Consider the following 17,621-nt stretch of genomic DNA (forward strand, 5'->3'; position numbering starts at 1 on the left):
TGCTGCTAAGGGTGGCCCAACCAGTTATTAGGTTTAGGGGGCAATCACTTTTTCACACAGGGCCATGTAGGTTTGGATTTTGTTTTCCCTTAATAATAACAACCTTCATTTAAAAACTGCATTTTGTGTTTACTTGTGTTATCTTTGACTAATATTTAAACTTGTTTGATGATCTAAAACATTTAAGTGTGACAAACATGCAAAAAAATAAGAAATCAGAAAGGGGGCAAACACTTTTTCACACCACTGTATGTCAGAATTTTCAAAGCTCTGTTTTTTTTCGTGGTGGGTATGAATGTAATGTAATGGTGATTGAGAGATATGTCTCAAAGCCTGTTGTATTATATTTGATACATGGATTTCAACAGGCATTTTCAATAAAATAATATACAAAATTTTAACCAAGTGCTTATATTCAGCTAATACTCATTTTAAAATATCAGTAACAATATAATCATTACTGTCACTTTTACTTTATCAAAATCAGCAAAGATTTCACATAAACATTTTGGGAAAATAAATTAAAATATTTTTCCATCAAGGAACGCCCAGAGACATCGACCAGGTGGCAGCAGACATCTAGGAATATTGCATACAACAGGATTTTCTTCAAATGTTTGATTATGTTAAAGATGCACAGGCTTTAGAAAATGGCATTATCAAATTTGATACAGGTGGCGCTATAGGGTTAATGATGAAACAGCACAGAAAATAGCTGACAGTCATTTGCAATGGTTTATATATGATATACTGAATAAGTTCCATTGTGTAAATATAGAAAATTTTGATGCTCAAGGTTGCATTTTTGCTACACTTTAATGTATGAAAGCTAATATTTTCGGTGGATGTAATGTGTGTATGTGTGTGTGTGCATGTTGCTGACCTCTAGTTGTGCTTTCTGAACAGTGATCTGACTGAAGACTCGTGAGCCCTCATCTCCACACACAGCCTTCAGATGATCTTTATTCAGAGAGAAGAGCTGAGCACCTGTCAGAATGCCCAGACGCTCCACCGTACTAATAGAGAGAGACAGGGAATAATATAAAAAGCTAAATATAATGCCAGCACACAAACCCAAACCCTAACCCTAAAAAAAAAAAAGTTTTGCATTTAGCATTATGTCTTTCAGAATGTCCCCAAGCTGAGTTTTTGTCAGATTTAGCTAACTTCTAGAAACAATTCTGTCACATGACTATAGCTTCATAAACCTCCAGCCACAAACACACAATTATTAAGACTTACGGTTTTGAGAAGCCCTTTGCATTGAGCCAGGTGGTGACCTGGGCGGGACTGGAGTCGAAGGCCAGAGGGACAGTGGAGCTGGACTGACGCTCCACCTTGAAGTTCCTCGTGGGCGGATTAATCTTGTTGCTGGTGATCAACATTAGCAGCTCATCATTGACTTTATCCATCTGGTGAGTGTGGCCACCTGAGACTGAACAATGGTGAAGAGACAAGTTCATGCTGTAGTCTCGTGTAGCCAGACTTTTGACCATCAGCATCAAGTCTGATTCACATTGCAGCTTATTCTGGGCAAGAACCGATCACTCTGACAGGAGGATGTTCATTGATGAAGAGTATTTTGATTTTGACGACGATAATGAAGTCGAGACGAAAAAGATGCATCTTGACAATAATTCAACGATTAAAAAAAAAATACTGCAATATATTGTGCACAAACTGAATACATTTTTCTAAATGTTTGAATATTTTATTAATCCTCCTATTGTCTTAAGACACTAAACCCTCATTTTGTTCTTCGGGTCATTTTTGATCCGTATGGAAAACCATTAAAAATGCATAAAATGCATACATTTTTGATTCGTGTACAACGCCACTAAAGTCCCCCCTTAAATTTCAGTTTTATTTAGTGTATAATAATAGAGGTAAAAATATATTTTTTCTAATTATCACTTTAAGCTGAATGTGTTTTTAAAGATTATTTAAAAACTATTTTTTTTTTTTGTTGCCTATTTCAGTTTCATGTTATTTCATGCAAATACAAAAATGACTAAAAGGTATGCTCTCTCTCCAAAGCAGGCAGGCATGAGTAACGAGATCTCATTCAGTTCCATTCTGTGTCAATTAAGCAATCTGAGCTTAAAAGGTTAGAAAAAGAACAAAAAATAATTATTAAAATTTTGGGAAACATTGGCCAAGGATGTGTCAATTTTACTTTATTTCAATCACTTTTGGCATTTTATAATATTTTATCTATATTACAACAATTACTGATTTATTCTGCTTTTAGAAAATAATGTTTTTTTTTTTTTTTTGCCATTTGTGGGAAAAATGCAGCACCCAGTGGAGCAGGTGGGGGAGCTAGAGAACAGTATGGGGCAAGGGGCAAAATCTGAGAAAATGTTAAATATTTTAGGTCAAATCTGATTCATAGATCTAAAAAAACTATATATTTAAAGCTGCATAACATCCAGAAAGTCCAAAGGTTAAAGGCCAAAACTGGTTCTTGCCATAAGGGTAAAAAATGACCCATTCAGACAAAGGAAAGAACCATTTGTTTTAAATTGTTATTTCTCTTAATTATATACAAAATACATTTTCATTTTTGTTATGTTAGGTTTGATGGTACTGTCAAATTCACAACATTTGGGTCCAGTCCCAAAAACTATGCAGTATTTATAACATATTCTTTACCTGTCCCGGGTCAAAAATGACCCTAAGACAATAGAAGGGTTAAAGTTTGGTGTGTTACAGTTTGACATTTTGTAATTTTGCACATTATCCTCAACAAAAATGTGTTTTTTTTTTGTTTGTTTTTTTTGCTGACTACAATTATATTCCATTTTAACCAGAGAAAAACTACTAAATTTAATGAATATGACATGACATAATATTGACCTTTATAAATTTAAAGGACATTTTCATCAAAAGACTCAAACTAAGACTCTGTGTAAAAATGAACACTGCCGACGTGACATTTAAGGGCTATAATTGCTTATAACTCTGGATAAAAATGCAGAATATATTGTTGTGGTCAAGGACATCACCTTTATTTGCTACTAAATGCCTCAAACAAAACTCTGAATTTCTTTCAAAGATTCAACACCCTGAACCTCACTAACTAGCAAATCCCGTTACTAGTTTTTCCAAGGAAATGCCCTGTGTAGCAGCCTGTGAACTTGTACACAGCATAAAGCCAGCCAGATTGGATCTTGCCATTTCGATAAAGCTCTTTTCATTTTTTTGAGTGTAATATGCCTCAAAAGGTATTTGTAAAGCAGAAATGATTATGTTAATAGCTTACTGTCTTTGTCACTGCCCAGTGAACCGGAGGGCGACTGTCCTCTGTATAGCTATGTGACAAGGAGAGAAAGATACAGTAAATAATTATTTATAAATATGTATAATGATTATTTTAATCATTAAGCTCTGTTGCTTAAGTGTGTATGTGTGTTACCGGACTGTAGGGAGGGTCATTCATGGCTTGAGGATCCTCTAGTTTCACAACATCTAGGATGTTATAGGGCACGTAACCCGCCTGACCGCTTCTGTTCCGCAACTTCCACCACTGTTTATCATCCTCTAACACCTTAACACAAATATACACACACACACACACACACACACAACCCTGTTACATCTTTCATAAGACAAGAACACACAGACTCAGCACAGGTAAAAACAGCACATATAATCACATTCATCATACCTCCAGAATTTCATCCTGTAGCACTGACAGCTCGTTGGCGTTGCGTGCAACAAAGTGGTAGCGGATCTTTGCATACTTGCGAGCAGCAGGAGATGATGAGTAAGAACTAAAAAAGTGAGAGCTGGTCAAGGAGAAATCTTCAAATCACATTTAAGCAAAAAGGCAGTTGTCCTAAAGTCTTATATTCTAAATATAGTCACAGTATCACCTTGAGTGCTTTTAGAAATGGTTACAACATAATAATAAACATATTTTATTTAATTATTAATAATTAGGGCTGCCGATTGAATGCATTAATTCAGTGCGACTTATTATCCAAAAAATAACTCATTTAATCATGTCCCTGGACAAGCAATCAATTCAATTTAAGCTTGAAGTACCACATGTTTTCAGCAGGGGGCAGTCAGCAAAACTCCAGCTGTATCCATGAATTTCACAGGCGCCGAAATTACCCATTATGCTTAGAGTGTATTCCCAACGCGGATGCTATAGACTTCCGGTTCACAAATTATTCACATTACCAAGCATTGAAATAATCACGAACTAATGATGGAACACTCCCTGTTTACATAACGTAAGCCCCTTTCTCACTAAAATCTGTGTATGGACTCTTTCGACGGCAATCGCTGAATAAATAAGTACACAATCACACACATTTACATGGTAAAGTTACTACAGTAGGCTCTCATGCTTTCTGCACACACCCTGTGTGTGTGTGTGTGTGTGTGTCTGTGTGTGTGTGTGTGTGTGTGTAAAAGAGAGAGAGACACAAAGACATTCAGTGCACAGAGAGACAATTCACATTTATGATGCGCTAGATTTCATCGGGTTTCTTGTTGTACACACAAATTGTAAATGGTCTGCACTTCTATAGCGCCTTTTTTAACCTTAGCGTTTCCAAAGTGCTTTACACTGTGACTCATTCACCTATTCATACACATTCACACACCAATGACGGCAGAGCTGCCGTGCAAGGTGCTAGCCTGCCATTGGAAGCAACTTGGGGTTCAGTTTCTTGCCCAAGGACACTTCAGTATGTGGAGTCATGTAGGCCAGGAATCGAACCAACCCTGCGATTAGTGGCCAATCCGCTCTACCACCTGAGCCACAGCCGCCCCTAACCACACACAATGTATGATGATGATGATGATAGAAAATACTTCAATATGAAAACGGACAAATCTGGGAATCCGAATCCGACTGGATGCTTTTTAAGGTCCAAAAAGAGGACATGTACATGAAAAGAGGACGTATGGTCTCCCTAGGTTTCGTTTAAAAATCAAATTAGCAGATTTGATGGACGTATTGTTTGGAATTATCCATCAGTGTTTTAAAAAAAATAGGCAAATGATGGAGAATTATGTTAATGCTACCTCTGCTTATTGCATCTGATACGACTCAAAGTTTCAGGCATTGACAGCTTTTGAGTGGGTTTATTGTTGTAACATTCATTTTCCAGCAATTTTTTAAGCCACCTGTAGTTGTTATAACATCCTCTGACAGCACATATTCCTCAAGAGCCTCCGATGACCGGCATCACCAGTAACGTTTGTCTAGTTCTAGTGTACAATAACAACAACTTAGTGGAAGTAAGGAGCATCCGAGAGGATGTAGCTCGCTGTAATGGCACCGCCCATGGAGAAGTCAGGAGTGGATAGGCTGCTTGCTTGACACTAGCGACAGCACAAGATGAGAACGCGTTATTTCATTCAAACAGCTGGACGGAGGAGCACAATTACAAAAAAGACATCTCAAGCATCCGTCTGATGCATGTGTACATTCTTAGAAAAGCCCTTATAATAAATCTCGGACTGACTGACGAATTCAGTTGCAAAATGGATTACTGTGGACTGTCGGCCAATGATATACTTATGTTCAATAATATGGAAATAAACAATATATTCACATCTAAAGTCACTTTTTGTATTGTCTTATCAATGCTTTACTCGTCTGCCACAATAATGCAATGCATTATAATTACCTGAATTATTATTTTTATTATATTTATAATTATTTAACCATTTAATATTGAATTATGTTTATTTGAGAGGGTTTCTCAGCAAATGTTTATATAATCGATTCATTGTGGTTCATTCAATTAATTAATTGCCATATCATGTCATTAATTTGATTACAATTGTTAATCGATTGACAGCCCTATTAATAATACATAAACATATTCAATACACAAATTCTTTAATATTGAACAATTAAATGTTGTATGTATAAATTAAGTGTAAATATGGAATAACACATTTTCTACTGACATAGGATTTTCAAAGGCCAATGACAATTTCTAAAGAACAGCGTGGCCAATGGCTGATATAATCTCAGTATATATGATTTAATACAACTTAATGAGAGTAAATTAACACTTATTAACACTTACTTATTTTGCAGTTATTATCCAATGGCAACACACCATACCGATTAATTGGTCGAGCTGATATATTGGTCTCGGACTACTTGTTATTACTAACAAAAAATGATGAGTGGCATTTCAGGATCCTTCTCTGTCAGGAGACGAAGACAAACTCACCCGTTTGACGAGAGCGATGACTGTGATCCAAAGAACTGACAGGAAAAAGAGGGGAAAAATTGATTTCCATGAATGTGTGGTTTACAGAGAAAAGATTTGCAGACAGTAATAATAAACACAGTGACATAAATCAACATACTGTACACATCTGTTTGTCTCTCACCTCTTTTTTCCTGTATTCTGACTGCACTGGGGACTTCGGCAGCCCCACGCTCTCCGTCTCCCATGGTGATGTGCGAAACAGCTCCACCGGTGGCTCCCAGCCATTCCGGAACTTCGGGACGTAGAGAGGAGCGCACTGATCTTTCGGCCAGTCAGCTCTAAGACAAAGGACACACTCTTAATTATCCTCTAAACAGCATTAGACACACAACCACTAATGTAAGTCACTAATGTAAAAGAATGCACTATAAAAGCATTTTCACTAGTGGCCTCAGACTTGTGGACCCCAATGTAAATGGGAAATGAGATTGGTCAATGAAACTGTTGATATTAAATGCTTATTTCACACAATATACCCATTGTATATTTATTTAACGTCAAACAAGCAAATTAATAAAATAAACAAAAATCCACAACAGTTGTATCAGTACCTGGGTCGTGTCCATCCCTCTCCAAGCAGCTCAAAGATGGTCATCTCTTTAGGAGTCAGATGTCCTCGCAGGAAGTCCACTGAGTCCCGGGACAGATGAGGAGAGATGACTGCACGCGGCAGCTCTGGACTGCCACAACTCTGCAGGATCTGAATTCACAAACACAACACACATACTGTAAAATATATTTACCACTTACAGTATACAATAGTATGTAACTAATACAAAGACTTTCAAGTGGTCAACTTACTGAAAGGAATTTCTTTAAGTCATTTTTTGCTCTCTTTACTCAATCAGCCAAATGGCAGGTGAAAATATGCTCACTGACGAACTTGCAATCTAACTTTAGAGTTAGATGTTAAAACGTTCCCAAACCTCACCAGTTCAAGGGGTCCAAACAGGAAGTGTACAAGCTCTGAAGCAGTGGGGTTCTGAATGTGCTTCTTCAGTTTGGCCTGTAGAGGGCGCACAAAGCCAACACCATTCACATTCACATTTAAGAATCATGATTTAAAATGTTAAAGCACACACACAATACAATGGAGAATATTTAAAATGTCATCTGAAGCCATTCGACCGAATCGATGTTTTGCAGAACATTTCTTTAGGTTTAAGTTTAGGTACAGAGAGACAGATGCTCTTGAGTGATATTTTAAACCCACCAGCAGGTTGAAAGAGAGTTTCAGCTTCTGAAGGCAGTCAATAAACTCGCCTTCTGATGGAGGCTTGGCTCGTAGAGTTAACATCCCCTCTGAAACACACACACATGTTTAATGAGAATCATGTTTGTGTCTCAAAGCATATAAATGTGTAAATATACCAGTCGTCTTCCAAGAACAACTGAACAATTTGACAAGAGATTAAGTGAAGGTTGTTTAGCAGATGCTTAGTCTGTCACCATTCAGTTTCATTGTATAGAAAAGAGATATAATGAAAGTGAATGGTGACTGAGAATAACATTCTGCCTAACACCTCCTTTTGTTTTGCAAAAAACCTACAACCTTACAGTTAGCAGCCAATGAATGCATTCAGTACCTGCTGGTCCTCTCTTCTTGTTTTTCTTGCTCCTGTTCCGCTGGTTGAGTTGAGCGAAAGCTTCTGCTGCTTTATTAAGACATGCCACGAAGATCTCAATGTCATCCAAAGCACAGTTCAGGATTTGCTGAAGAAAACACATGTTTACTTTGCTATCTAAATGAGGATACTCCATAGATGTCTATTGTTTTTATATAAAGCTAATCAAAATAAAAACAGATTTACACTATTTCTAATAATAATAAAAAAAAACTTCTCACATTTGTATAGACAGACAGAACGACAGACAGACAGACAGAAATACATAGAACGACAGAACGATACATAGATCGATGGACAGAGAGAGCAATAGATAGATCGATGGACAGACAGAGACAGAAATACACAGAACGATATATAGATTGATGGATAGACAGACAGACAGAAATACATAGAACGATATATAGATTGATGGATAGACAGACAGACAGAAATACATAGAACGATAGAATGATAGATAGATCGATAGACAGACAGAGCAATAGATAGATCGATGGACAGACAGCCAGACAGAAATACACAGAACGATAGATAGATTGATGGATGGATAAATAGACAGACAGACAGACAACAAATAGAACGATAGATAGATCGATGGATAGATAGATAGACAGACAACAAATAGAACGATAGATAGATCGATGGATAGATAGATAGACAGACAGACAACAAATAGAACGATAGATAGATCGATGGATAGATAGATAGACAGACAGACAACAAATAGAACGATAGATAGATCGATGGATAGATAGACAGACAACAAATAGAACGATAGATAGATCGATGGATAGATAGATAGACAGACAGACAGACAACAAATAGAACGATAGATAGATCGATGGATAGATAGATAGACAGACAGACAGACAACAAATAGAATGATAGATAGATCGATGGATAGATAGACAGACAACAAATAGAACGATAGATAGATCGATGGATAGATAGATAGACAGACAGACAGACAACAAATAGAACGATAGATAGATCGATGGATAGATAGATAGACAGACAGACAGACAACAAATAGAACGATAGATAGATCGATGATAGATAGACAGACAGACAACAAATAGAACGATAGATAGATCGATGGATAGATAGATAGACAGACAGACAGACAACAAATAGAACGATAGATAGATCGATGGATAGATAGACAGAGACAATACATAGAACGATAGATAGATTGATGGATAGATAGATAGACAGACAGACAGACAACAAATAGAACGATAGATAGATTGATGTACAGATAGATAGACAGACAGACAGACAAATAGAACGATAGATAGATTGATGGATAGATAGATAGACAGACAGACAACAAATAGAACGATAGATAGATCGATGGATAGACAGACAGAGACAATACATAGAACGATAGATAGATCGATGGATAGATAGATAGACAGACAATACATAGAACGATAGATAGATTGATGGATAGATAGATAGACAGACAGACTGACAAGAGATAGAACGATAGATAGATCGATGGATAGATAGATAGACAGACAGACAGACAACAAATAGAACGATAGATAGATCGATGGATAGATAGACAGAGACAATACATAGAACGATAGATAGATCGATGAATAGATAGATAGACAGACAATACATAGAACGATAGATAGATCGATGAATAGATAGATAGACAGACAATACATAGAACGATAGATATATTGATGGATAGATAGATAGACAGACAACAAATAGAATGATAGATATATTGATGGATAGATAGACAGACAGACAACAAACAGAACGATAGATAGATCGATGGATAAATAGACAGACAATACATAGAACGACAGACAGACAGACAGACAATACATAGAATGACCGACAGACAGACAGACAGACAGACAATACATAGAACGAAGGACAGACAGACAGACAATACATAGAACGACCATCAGACAGACAGACAATACACAGAGCGACCGACAGACAGACAATACACAAAACGACCAACCGACAGACAGACAGACATTACACAGAACGGCCGACAGACAGACAGACATTACATACAATGACCGACAGACAGACAGACAGAATGACAGACAATAGATAAAACGACAGACAGACAGACAGATAGATATATAGAACGACAGACAATACATAGATCGATAGATAGATCAATGGACAGACAGACAGATAGAACAACCGACAGACAATATATAGAATGACAGAAAGACAGACAGACAGACAGACAATAGACAGAATGACAGACAGACAATACATAGAATGATAGATGGACAGACAGATAATACATAGACCGACCGACCGACCGACAGATAGATAATATTAATAATTATTTATAAATACTAAATTTTTATTATATATATATATATATATACATATATATATATATATATATATGATATACAGTTGAAGTCAGATGTTCACATACACCTTAGAAAATACATCTAAACTCAGTTTTTCACAATTCCTGACATTTAATCGTTGAAAATATTCCCTGTCTTAGGTCAGTTAGGATCACTACTTTATTTTAAGAATGTGAAATATCAGAATAATAGTAGAGAGAGTGATTTATCATCACATTCCCAGTGGGTCAGAAGTTTACATGCACTTTGTTAGTATTTGGTAGCATTGCCTTTAAATTCTTTAACTTGGGTCAAATGTTTTGGGTAGCCTTCCACATGCTTCTCACAATAAGTTGCTGGAATTTTGGCCCATTCCTCCAGACAGAACTGGTGTAACTGAGTCAAGTTTGTAGGCCTCCTTGCTCACACACGCTTTTTCAGTTCTGCCCACAAATTTTCTATCGGATTGAGGTCAGGGCTTTGTGATGGCCACTCCAATACCTTGACTTTGTTGTCCTTCAGCCATTTTGCCACAACTTTGGAGGTATGCTTGGGGTCATTGTCCATTTGGAAGACCCTTTTGCAACCGAGCTTTAACTTCCTGGCTGATGTCTTGAGATGTTGCTTCAGTATATCCACATCATTTTCCTTCCTCATGATGCCATCTATTTTGTGAAGTGCACCAGTCCCTCCTGCAGCAAAGCACCCCCACAACATGATGCTGCCACCCCCATGCTTCACAGTTGGGATGGTGTTCTTCAGCTTGCAAGCCTCACCCTTTTTCCTCCAAACATAACAATGGTCATTATGGCCAAACAGTTCAATTTTTGTTTCAATAGACCAGAGGACATTTCTCCAGAAAGTAAGATCTTTGTCCCCATGTGCACTTGCAAACTGTAGTCTGGCTTTTTTATGGTGGTTTTGGAGCAGTGGCTTCTTCCTTGCTGAGCAGCCTTTCAGGTTATGTCGATATAGGACTTGTTTTACTGTGGATATAGATACTTGTCTACCTGTTTCCTCCAGTATCTTCACAAGGTCCTTTGCTGTTGTTCTGGGATTGATTTTCGCACCAAACTATGTTCATCTTTAGGAGACAGAATGCATCTCCTTCCTGAGCGGTATGATGGTTATGTGGTCCCATGGTGTTTATACTTGCATACTATTGTTTGTACAGATGAATGTGGTACCTTCAGGCATTTGGAAATTGCTCGGATGCACAATTTTTTTTCTGAGGTCTTGGCTGATTTCTTTTGATTTTCCCATGATGTCAAGCAAAGAGGCACTGAGTTTGAAGGTAGGCCTTAAAATACATCCACAGGTACACCTCCAATTAACTCCAATTAGCCTAGCGGAAGCTAATTGGCTAATTGCCTAAAGGCTTGACATAATTTTCTGGAATTCTCCAAGCTGCTAAAAGGCACAGTTAACTTAGTGTATGTAAACTTCTCACCCACTGGAATTGTGATATAGTCAATTTAAAGTAAAAACAATCTGTCTGTAAACAATTGTTGGAAAAATTACTTGTGTGTCATGCACAAAGTAGATGTCCTAAACGACTTGCCGAAACTATAGTTTGCTAATATGAAATCTGTGGAGTGGTTAAAAAATGAGTTTTAATGACTTCAACATAAGTGTATGTAAACTTCTGACTTCAACTGTACAATATTATGTGTAATATATCATTATATATACATATGTAACAAATAATAATTTTTATTATTCAAATTGAATTACTATTACATCATTATAATAATTATTACAATTATATATTATTAATTATTTTATAATTGTTATTTATAAATCTTTTTTTTTTCCTCAAAGAAAACAAATATTGCTCAGAGACTGCCTTTTCAAATCTCAGAGGTTTCATGCAAGTATCAATTTTGTCTCAGATGTAGGATACAATAGGAGGCAATAATTTGAGACATTGTTGAGATCTCCTCTGAAACTCTTAGAGGAGACATGTGTGAGATTACTAGTGTCTAGTAGTGTAGAAGAAAAATCTGAGAAGCAGATTTAAGCAAAAATATCAATTTAGTCCCTTTGCTGTCTAGAAGAAAGAACTGAGATATTAATGAGATCTCATTTATGATTTTTCCTTCCAATCAGTCAGATTTACATTATCCCAGATGTCCACAAAGGGGTTTTGTCAGATTTACCTCACTTCTGGGAGCAAATTTGTACCCAAATTATAGTAAACTCACACACAAACACACACAGTGTGAAAACACACAGCCTAATTTACGTCTCGATTGATGTATCCACTAATCTGATGCACTCAATGCTTCAGTGCGTTTTAGATGTGTGTGTGTGTGTGTATGTGTGTGTGTGTGTGTGTGTGTGTGCGTGATATCAAATGTTATGGCGTGACATAAGCACTCACCACATCCTTCTCAATGCGCTGAGCGAGTTTCACACTGGAATCAGGATCCTGTGGTAATAAATCATCTGAGACACATACACAAAGAGAGAGTATTGAGTGTCGATGCTTTTACTGTAACTCAGTTTCATTGTAGAGTATGCACACAGTGCGCATATCACCTTTCATGTCTGTAGCTGCCACACGACCTTTGCCCCAGGGGCCGGGACTTTTAGGCTCAGAAGGTGGGATGATGGTTTCTCGATGGCGTTTCATCTTTTCTTGGTTCATCCTGATGGAGGAGAAAACCAAAAACATATGAGCTGCCTACTTAGGCAACATTTTAAAGCATCATAAGTGTGCTCACGATGCTAAGGCGCTTCTGAAACATAGGCAGCAATATTAGAGCTAGTGTGTGTGTGTGTGAATAGCTGTACAGTGTAGTATCTCTGATGACCCTGTGACATTTTTTTCAGGAACAAAATCACAAGGGTTCCAAAACACTAGTCTGTATGTAACCAAACCCCAGCACTGATAGCATCCCTAAATAAATGAACAACTATTACACACAAGATCAGAGCAACCGTTGGCTAAATGTGCCTTTACTATCCACTTATCCAGTTACTTGTGTTTAGGACTGCTCAACGTCATAACAGTGTTACATAACAGAGGAACAGAAAATTCTGTCATCATATACTCACCCTCATGTTGTTTGGAACCTGTATGACTTTCTTTCGTGGAAGAACAATGGAGGTTTTGCAGAAGTTGTAACATAGCTTTACAACTTAAATCTTGGTCTGTTCCTCACACAAAGCCATCGTATGGCACCAGAAGACTCCAAATATAGTGTACGAGTCATACGGACTACAAATATGATATTTTTATGGTCCTTTTTTGACCTGGGCACTATGATTTTATTGTAAGTATCTAGTGACCAGTGTCAACATTATGCTAAGCTTCTCCTTTTGTGTTTCACGAAAGAAAGTCAAACAGGTTTTGAACAACACGAGGCTGAGTATATGATGACAGAATTTATATTTTTGGGTGAGCTATCCTTTTAAAAACAGCTACAGTAGTGATGAAGCTTTCTGTTTGTGTCTGTGAGGGCTGGAACTCACTTTAGCGTCTGTGGTCGCGTCTTCTTGCCACGTTTGTTGTCTCCCAGAGCGCTATCAATGTCAGCGTGCACCATCTCTGCCTAAAACACACACAAACACACAAACTGGTGATTCACCCAGGCTGATAGCTTGACCGTAGTGAGTGTGTTTGTATGTGTAGACATGTTCAGAATGGACTTTGTATCTCATAACACAATGCAGTCAACTTGACATCCCATTTGAAGCAATGTGATTTTTATTTCTTCACTTCTTATTTAATCAGACTACCAGAAGTTTACATTTTAAAAGTTAGTGTTAAAGTACACTTTAAGCAAATATCAGATTAAAAATGTGAAATAACTGCATTTACTTCAGAGCTGATAACTGGATGCCACTTGCTGAATACCAGTATCGCATACTACTGTTTGAAACGTTCATCGTTGCATACTATTTACTATTTTTAAAAATAGTAGCCAGCGTACAGCGTGCAGTGCACAGTAAGCGGTATGTTAGTGCAGTCTCACCTCCACCTCGTCGCAGTAAAAGAAGTGAATGTCTGGTTTGTGCTGTTCATTGTCTTGACAGATGAGCAGCAGGACGGAGGGGTATCGCGTCTGATTCAGCAGCGTCTGACAGTGATGGACTGTACACAAGGGAAAGTTCTCAAGATCCTCCTGAGAGAAAAGAGAGAGAGAGAAACAAATGCTATATACTGTAGCTAATACTAAAAGAATGTAACAATATCTAACAGATGCTACTTATTTTCTTTCTACACCTTCCTGGTCCTCTAATTGATTCATCAGTGCACATTATTCCAAATTTAAAACAAAAGCTTGCCTTCGTAATCTTTTATCAAAATGTAATAACTGTCTCAGCCTCTGAAATGACATTCCTTTTTGACTGACGTCACCAAGGTCGCTTAAAGCGATAGTTCACTCAGAAATTTTAATTCTACCATTGTTTACTCATCCTCATATATAACTTTCTTTCTTCGTGGAACACAGATTTTAGGCAGAATTTTCAAGACTGACACACTCAGTCACCATTCACTCTTGTGTTCCACAGAGGAGAAAAAGGTGAGTAAATGATGACAGAAATTACATTTATGGGTGAAGTAACCCTTAAAGGGATAGTTCCCCCAAAAATCTAATTCTCCCATCATTTACTCACCCTCATGCCATCCCAGATGTGTATGACTTTCTGTCTTCTGCAGAAAACAAATTAAGATTTTTAGAAGAATATCTCAGCTCTGTAGGTCCTTAAAATGCAAGTAAATGGTGACCAAAACACTGACGCTCCAAAAAGCATATAAATGCAGCATAAAAGTAATTCATATGACTCTAGTGGTTTAATCCATGTCTTCTGATGCGATCTTAGTGGTTTTTGGTGAGAACAGACCAAATTGTAACTCCTTTTTCACTGTACATCTTGCCATTGCAGTCTCAAGATTTCAAGCTCGATTACACTTCCTAGTGCTTGACGCATGCGCAGAGCGCTAGATGGCACTAGGAAGTCTAGTCTGGCAATACATAAACCTGATTATTGAAAAATTGTGGGATCAATGAACTGAGGAACATTTATACAATTAAAAGAGATACAATTCCTTTCAAAATTTGATATACTATTTTTAATTATTTTTTATATTAAAGGTGCAATATGTAATATATTTGCTGTACTAAACCATCAATTTATCATAATATGTTATCAGGGATTTAGGAAACATGCTAAGTTGAAATACTGGCTTCTCTGGAAACAATGCTACAGCCAGTATATTCTACTTTGAAATGTCCGTTCCAGGCCGGAATTTCTGTTTGTGTTTTGGCCTGTGTGATCCCGCCCACTGTCCATTTCCCAATAGTATTTCGACATCCCGGGTTGCCAGATTTGAAACAAGTTAGCGGGCAAACACAGCGTGCTGCAGCTATGGAAGCCAGCAATACATCTAGCCAACATTGACAGAGATATAAAAAATCCACATGAGCTGGTTTATAATTTGCTAACAATAAAAACATTGCAAATGTATACATTAGCTGATCAACTTACAGTGTAAGGCTCAACGCTTGCCATTGTCAGTTTGCTCGTTCCTGTTGCGTGTCCTCAACCTGGCAACTCACATGAGCTTCGAGTCTGGGGAGGAGGGGGCGGGGGAGACAACTCTCTCCAGTATTTTGAATTTGGACTGCGGTACCCATTTTAAACGCTTGATGTCAAAGTCACATATTGCTCCTTTAATAATGCGACTGCTGATGTTTAATTATAATAAGGATAATAGGATTTCTTTAGTATTTATTTTTCATACACGACCCTGTGTATAATGATTAATGAGGTCAAACGTGTGGAAGTGTTGGCAGTCACATTGATACTAGCCAAATCACGACTTCACAATCTGACTCATTTCACACGGTTAACATGATTCACACAAATGAATCTCACCCCATCCACTTATTCCAGCAAATCAGATTACATTAAACCGCTGGTTCAGAGCAGGCTTTGCTTATTGGACAAAGATGTGGAGCATGCAAATGTCCGTCACTCTTTTCACCTATTCATTTTCCCATAATCCATAGTGCATGTTTAACTCTATATGGAATTTAAAAAACACCAATCTGCAAATTACTATCTCTGGTTACTCTGCTGGGAAACCTGTGTGAACTTGAGGGGAACTGACTTCATACATCCACTCAAAACGATCTTGAGTATTTGGAAATTACAGCAATGATCGATAAAGAAAACAATAATTGTATGACTTCTAAATGTTTTGCTTAAGGTGATATATTGCGGTCCAAAACATCAGACAGCCCACAAAAGTGGTGGACTGATTACTCAAGTAGCCAAAAAGACTATTAAGCCTGTCCTTAATTAACAACAATTGGTGTAAAAGTGACGCTAGTTCTGAGAAAAGCTTGCAGCATTTGTTTGCAGATGAGACTTGGTTTGACATTCAGACACTTTTAAGTGTGACGCAAGTGTCCAGATGCAACAAATTATCAAATACACACACATGGAAAGATCGTACTCACCTTGGTCTCACAGTCAAGCAGTTTGATGGATTTGTCGGTCACCTGCAGCAGCATTTCTTGCGTCCAGATTTTGTCTTTGGAGTCGAGCAGGATTAGTTTTTTTATGGCATCGTCCACCGTCGCAATGGACTCTGTCTTATCCATGATGAATGTGGAGAGATGCTGCAAACACACAAACACATACAGAGGGGAATTCACTTAGACTGAATTACACCCGGTTAAAGCGCAGTTTTCTTTTTTTGCACGCACTGTCTGCACAGGTTCAGCGCACGATTTACTAAAGGCATTATGCAGATCAGGGATAATCTGTGTTTAGTGCAATATGCATGGGCTTGCCCTTAATTTAATAATTATTTGATTAATTACTGCTGTCATGATCGAAAGAAAATGTACTCAAACATCTATTTTAAATGAAAATCAGTTTACCGCCTGATTTCCTCGAAAAGCACAATGTTAATTGCGCCGGTCAAATAGCGCAGAGTTTTGTGAATAAAGCGCAATCTATAACGAGACTAATTTACATAGAAAGGAGGCATGTTTGCGTGGAAAGGAACGACAATTACAATTTAAATACTCAAGACGCAGCGCTGATTGTGCATGCTTAAACTAGATTGCGGGGGGTAAGTAAATAAGACGCAGGTTTAGCAGAAACTATTGAGATATTAAAGAGATCTATGCAAATTTTCTGTTGTGGAAACAAAGACGTCAAATCAGGTCATTGTATTGTAAATGTCCCTATAGGAAAGCACACATATGTTCTCATCTTTTTGAGACACACCTATGTATTGTCTCCATTGTTTCTTTGCATATAGTGACAAGGGTGTTGCAACACTGTATAAACATCTTAAAAGAATGATTTGTCATTTTAATAAAGCGACTAATCCAGGCACACACCTCCTTATATTTTTATATCCACTTCAGCCCTTGTGTGTG

General features: G+C 37.5%; 1 protein-coding gene across 5 annotated transcripts in view; it reads right to left on the bottom strand.

The window, feature by feature from the left end:
* LOC127437190 (epidermal growth factor receptor kinase substrate 8-like protein 2) overlaps positions 1–17,621 on the bottom strand; it is a 56,903-nt gene that overhangs the window by 4,445 nt on the left and 34,837 nt on the right. For all 5 annotated transcript variants that reach the window (XM_051691956.1, XM_051691955.1, XM_051691959.1 and 2 more), the window contains 16 exons: positions 16,689–16,850; positions 14,193–14,342; positions 13,690–13,769; positions 12,754–12,863; positions 12,596–12,660; positions 7,838–7,964; positions 7,465–7,553; positions 7,183–7,257; positions 6,803–6,951; positions 6,373–6,529; positions 6,210–6,244; positions 3,671–3,776; positions 3,419–3,550; positions 3,266–3,314; positions 1,243–1,435; positions 884–1,016 (listed from right to left, as the gene is read on the bottom strand). In XM_051691956.1, coding sequence (XP_051547916.1) covers positions 884–1,016; positions 1,243–1,435; positions 3,266–3,314; positions 3,419–3,550; positions 3,671–3,776; positions 6,210–6,244; positions 6,373–6,529; positions 6,803–6,951; positions 7,183–7,257; positions 7,465–7,553; positions 7,838–7,964; positions 12,596–12,660; positions 12,754–12,863; positions 13,690–13,769; positions 14,193–14,342; positions 16,689–16,850 — 1,812 coding nt within the window. The remainder of the gene's footprint in view (positions 1–883; positions 1,017–1,242; positions 1,436–3,265; positions 3,315–3,418; positions 3,551–3,670; positions 3,777–6,209; positions 6,245–6,372; positions 6,530–6,802; positions 6,952–7,182; positions 7,258–7,464; positions 7,554–7,837; positions 7,965–12,595; positions 12,661–12,753; positions 12,864–13,689; positions 13,770–14,192; positions 14,343–16,688; positions 16,851–17,621) is intronic.

Source organism: Myxocyprinus asiaticus, chromosome 48 (assembly GCF_019703515.2).
Source record: "Myxocyprinus asiaticus isolate MX2 ecotype Aquarium Trade chromosome 48, UBuf_Myxa_2, whole genome shotgun sequence".
Lineage (NCBI taxonomy): Eukaryota > Metazoa > Chordata > Actinopteri > Cypriniformes > Catostomidae > Myxocyprinus > Myxocyprinus asiaticus.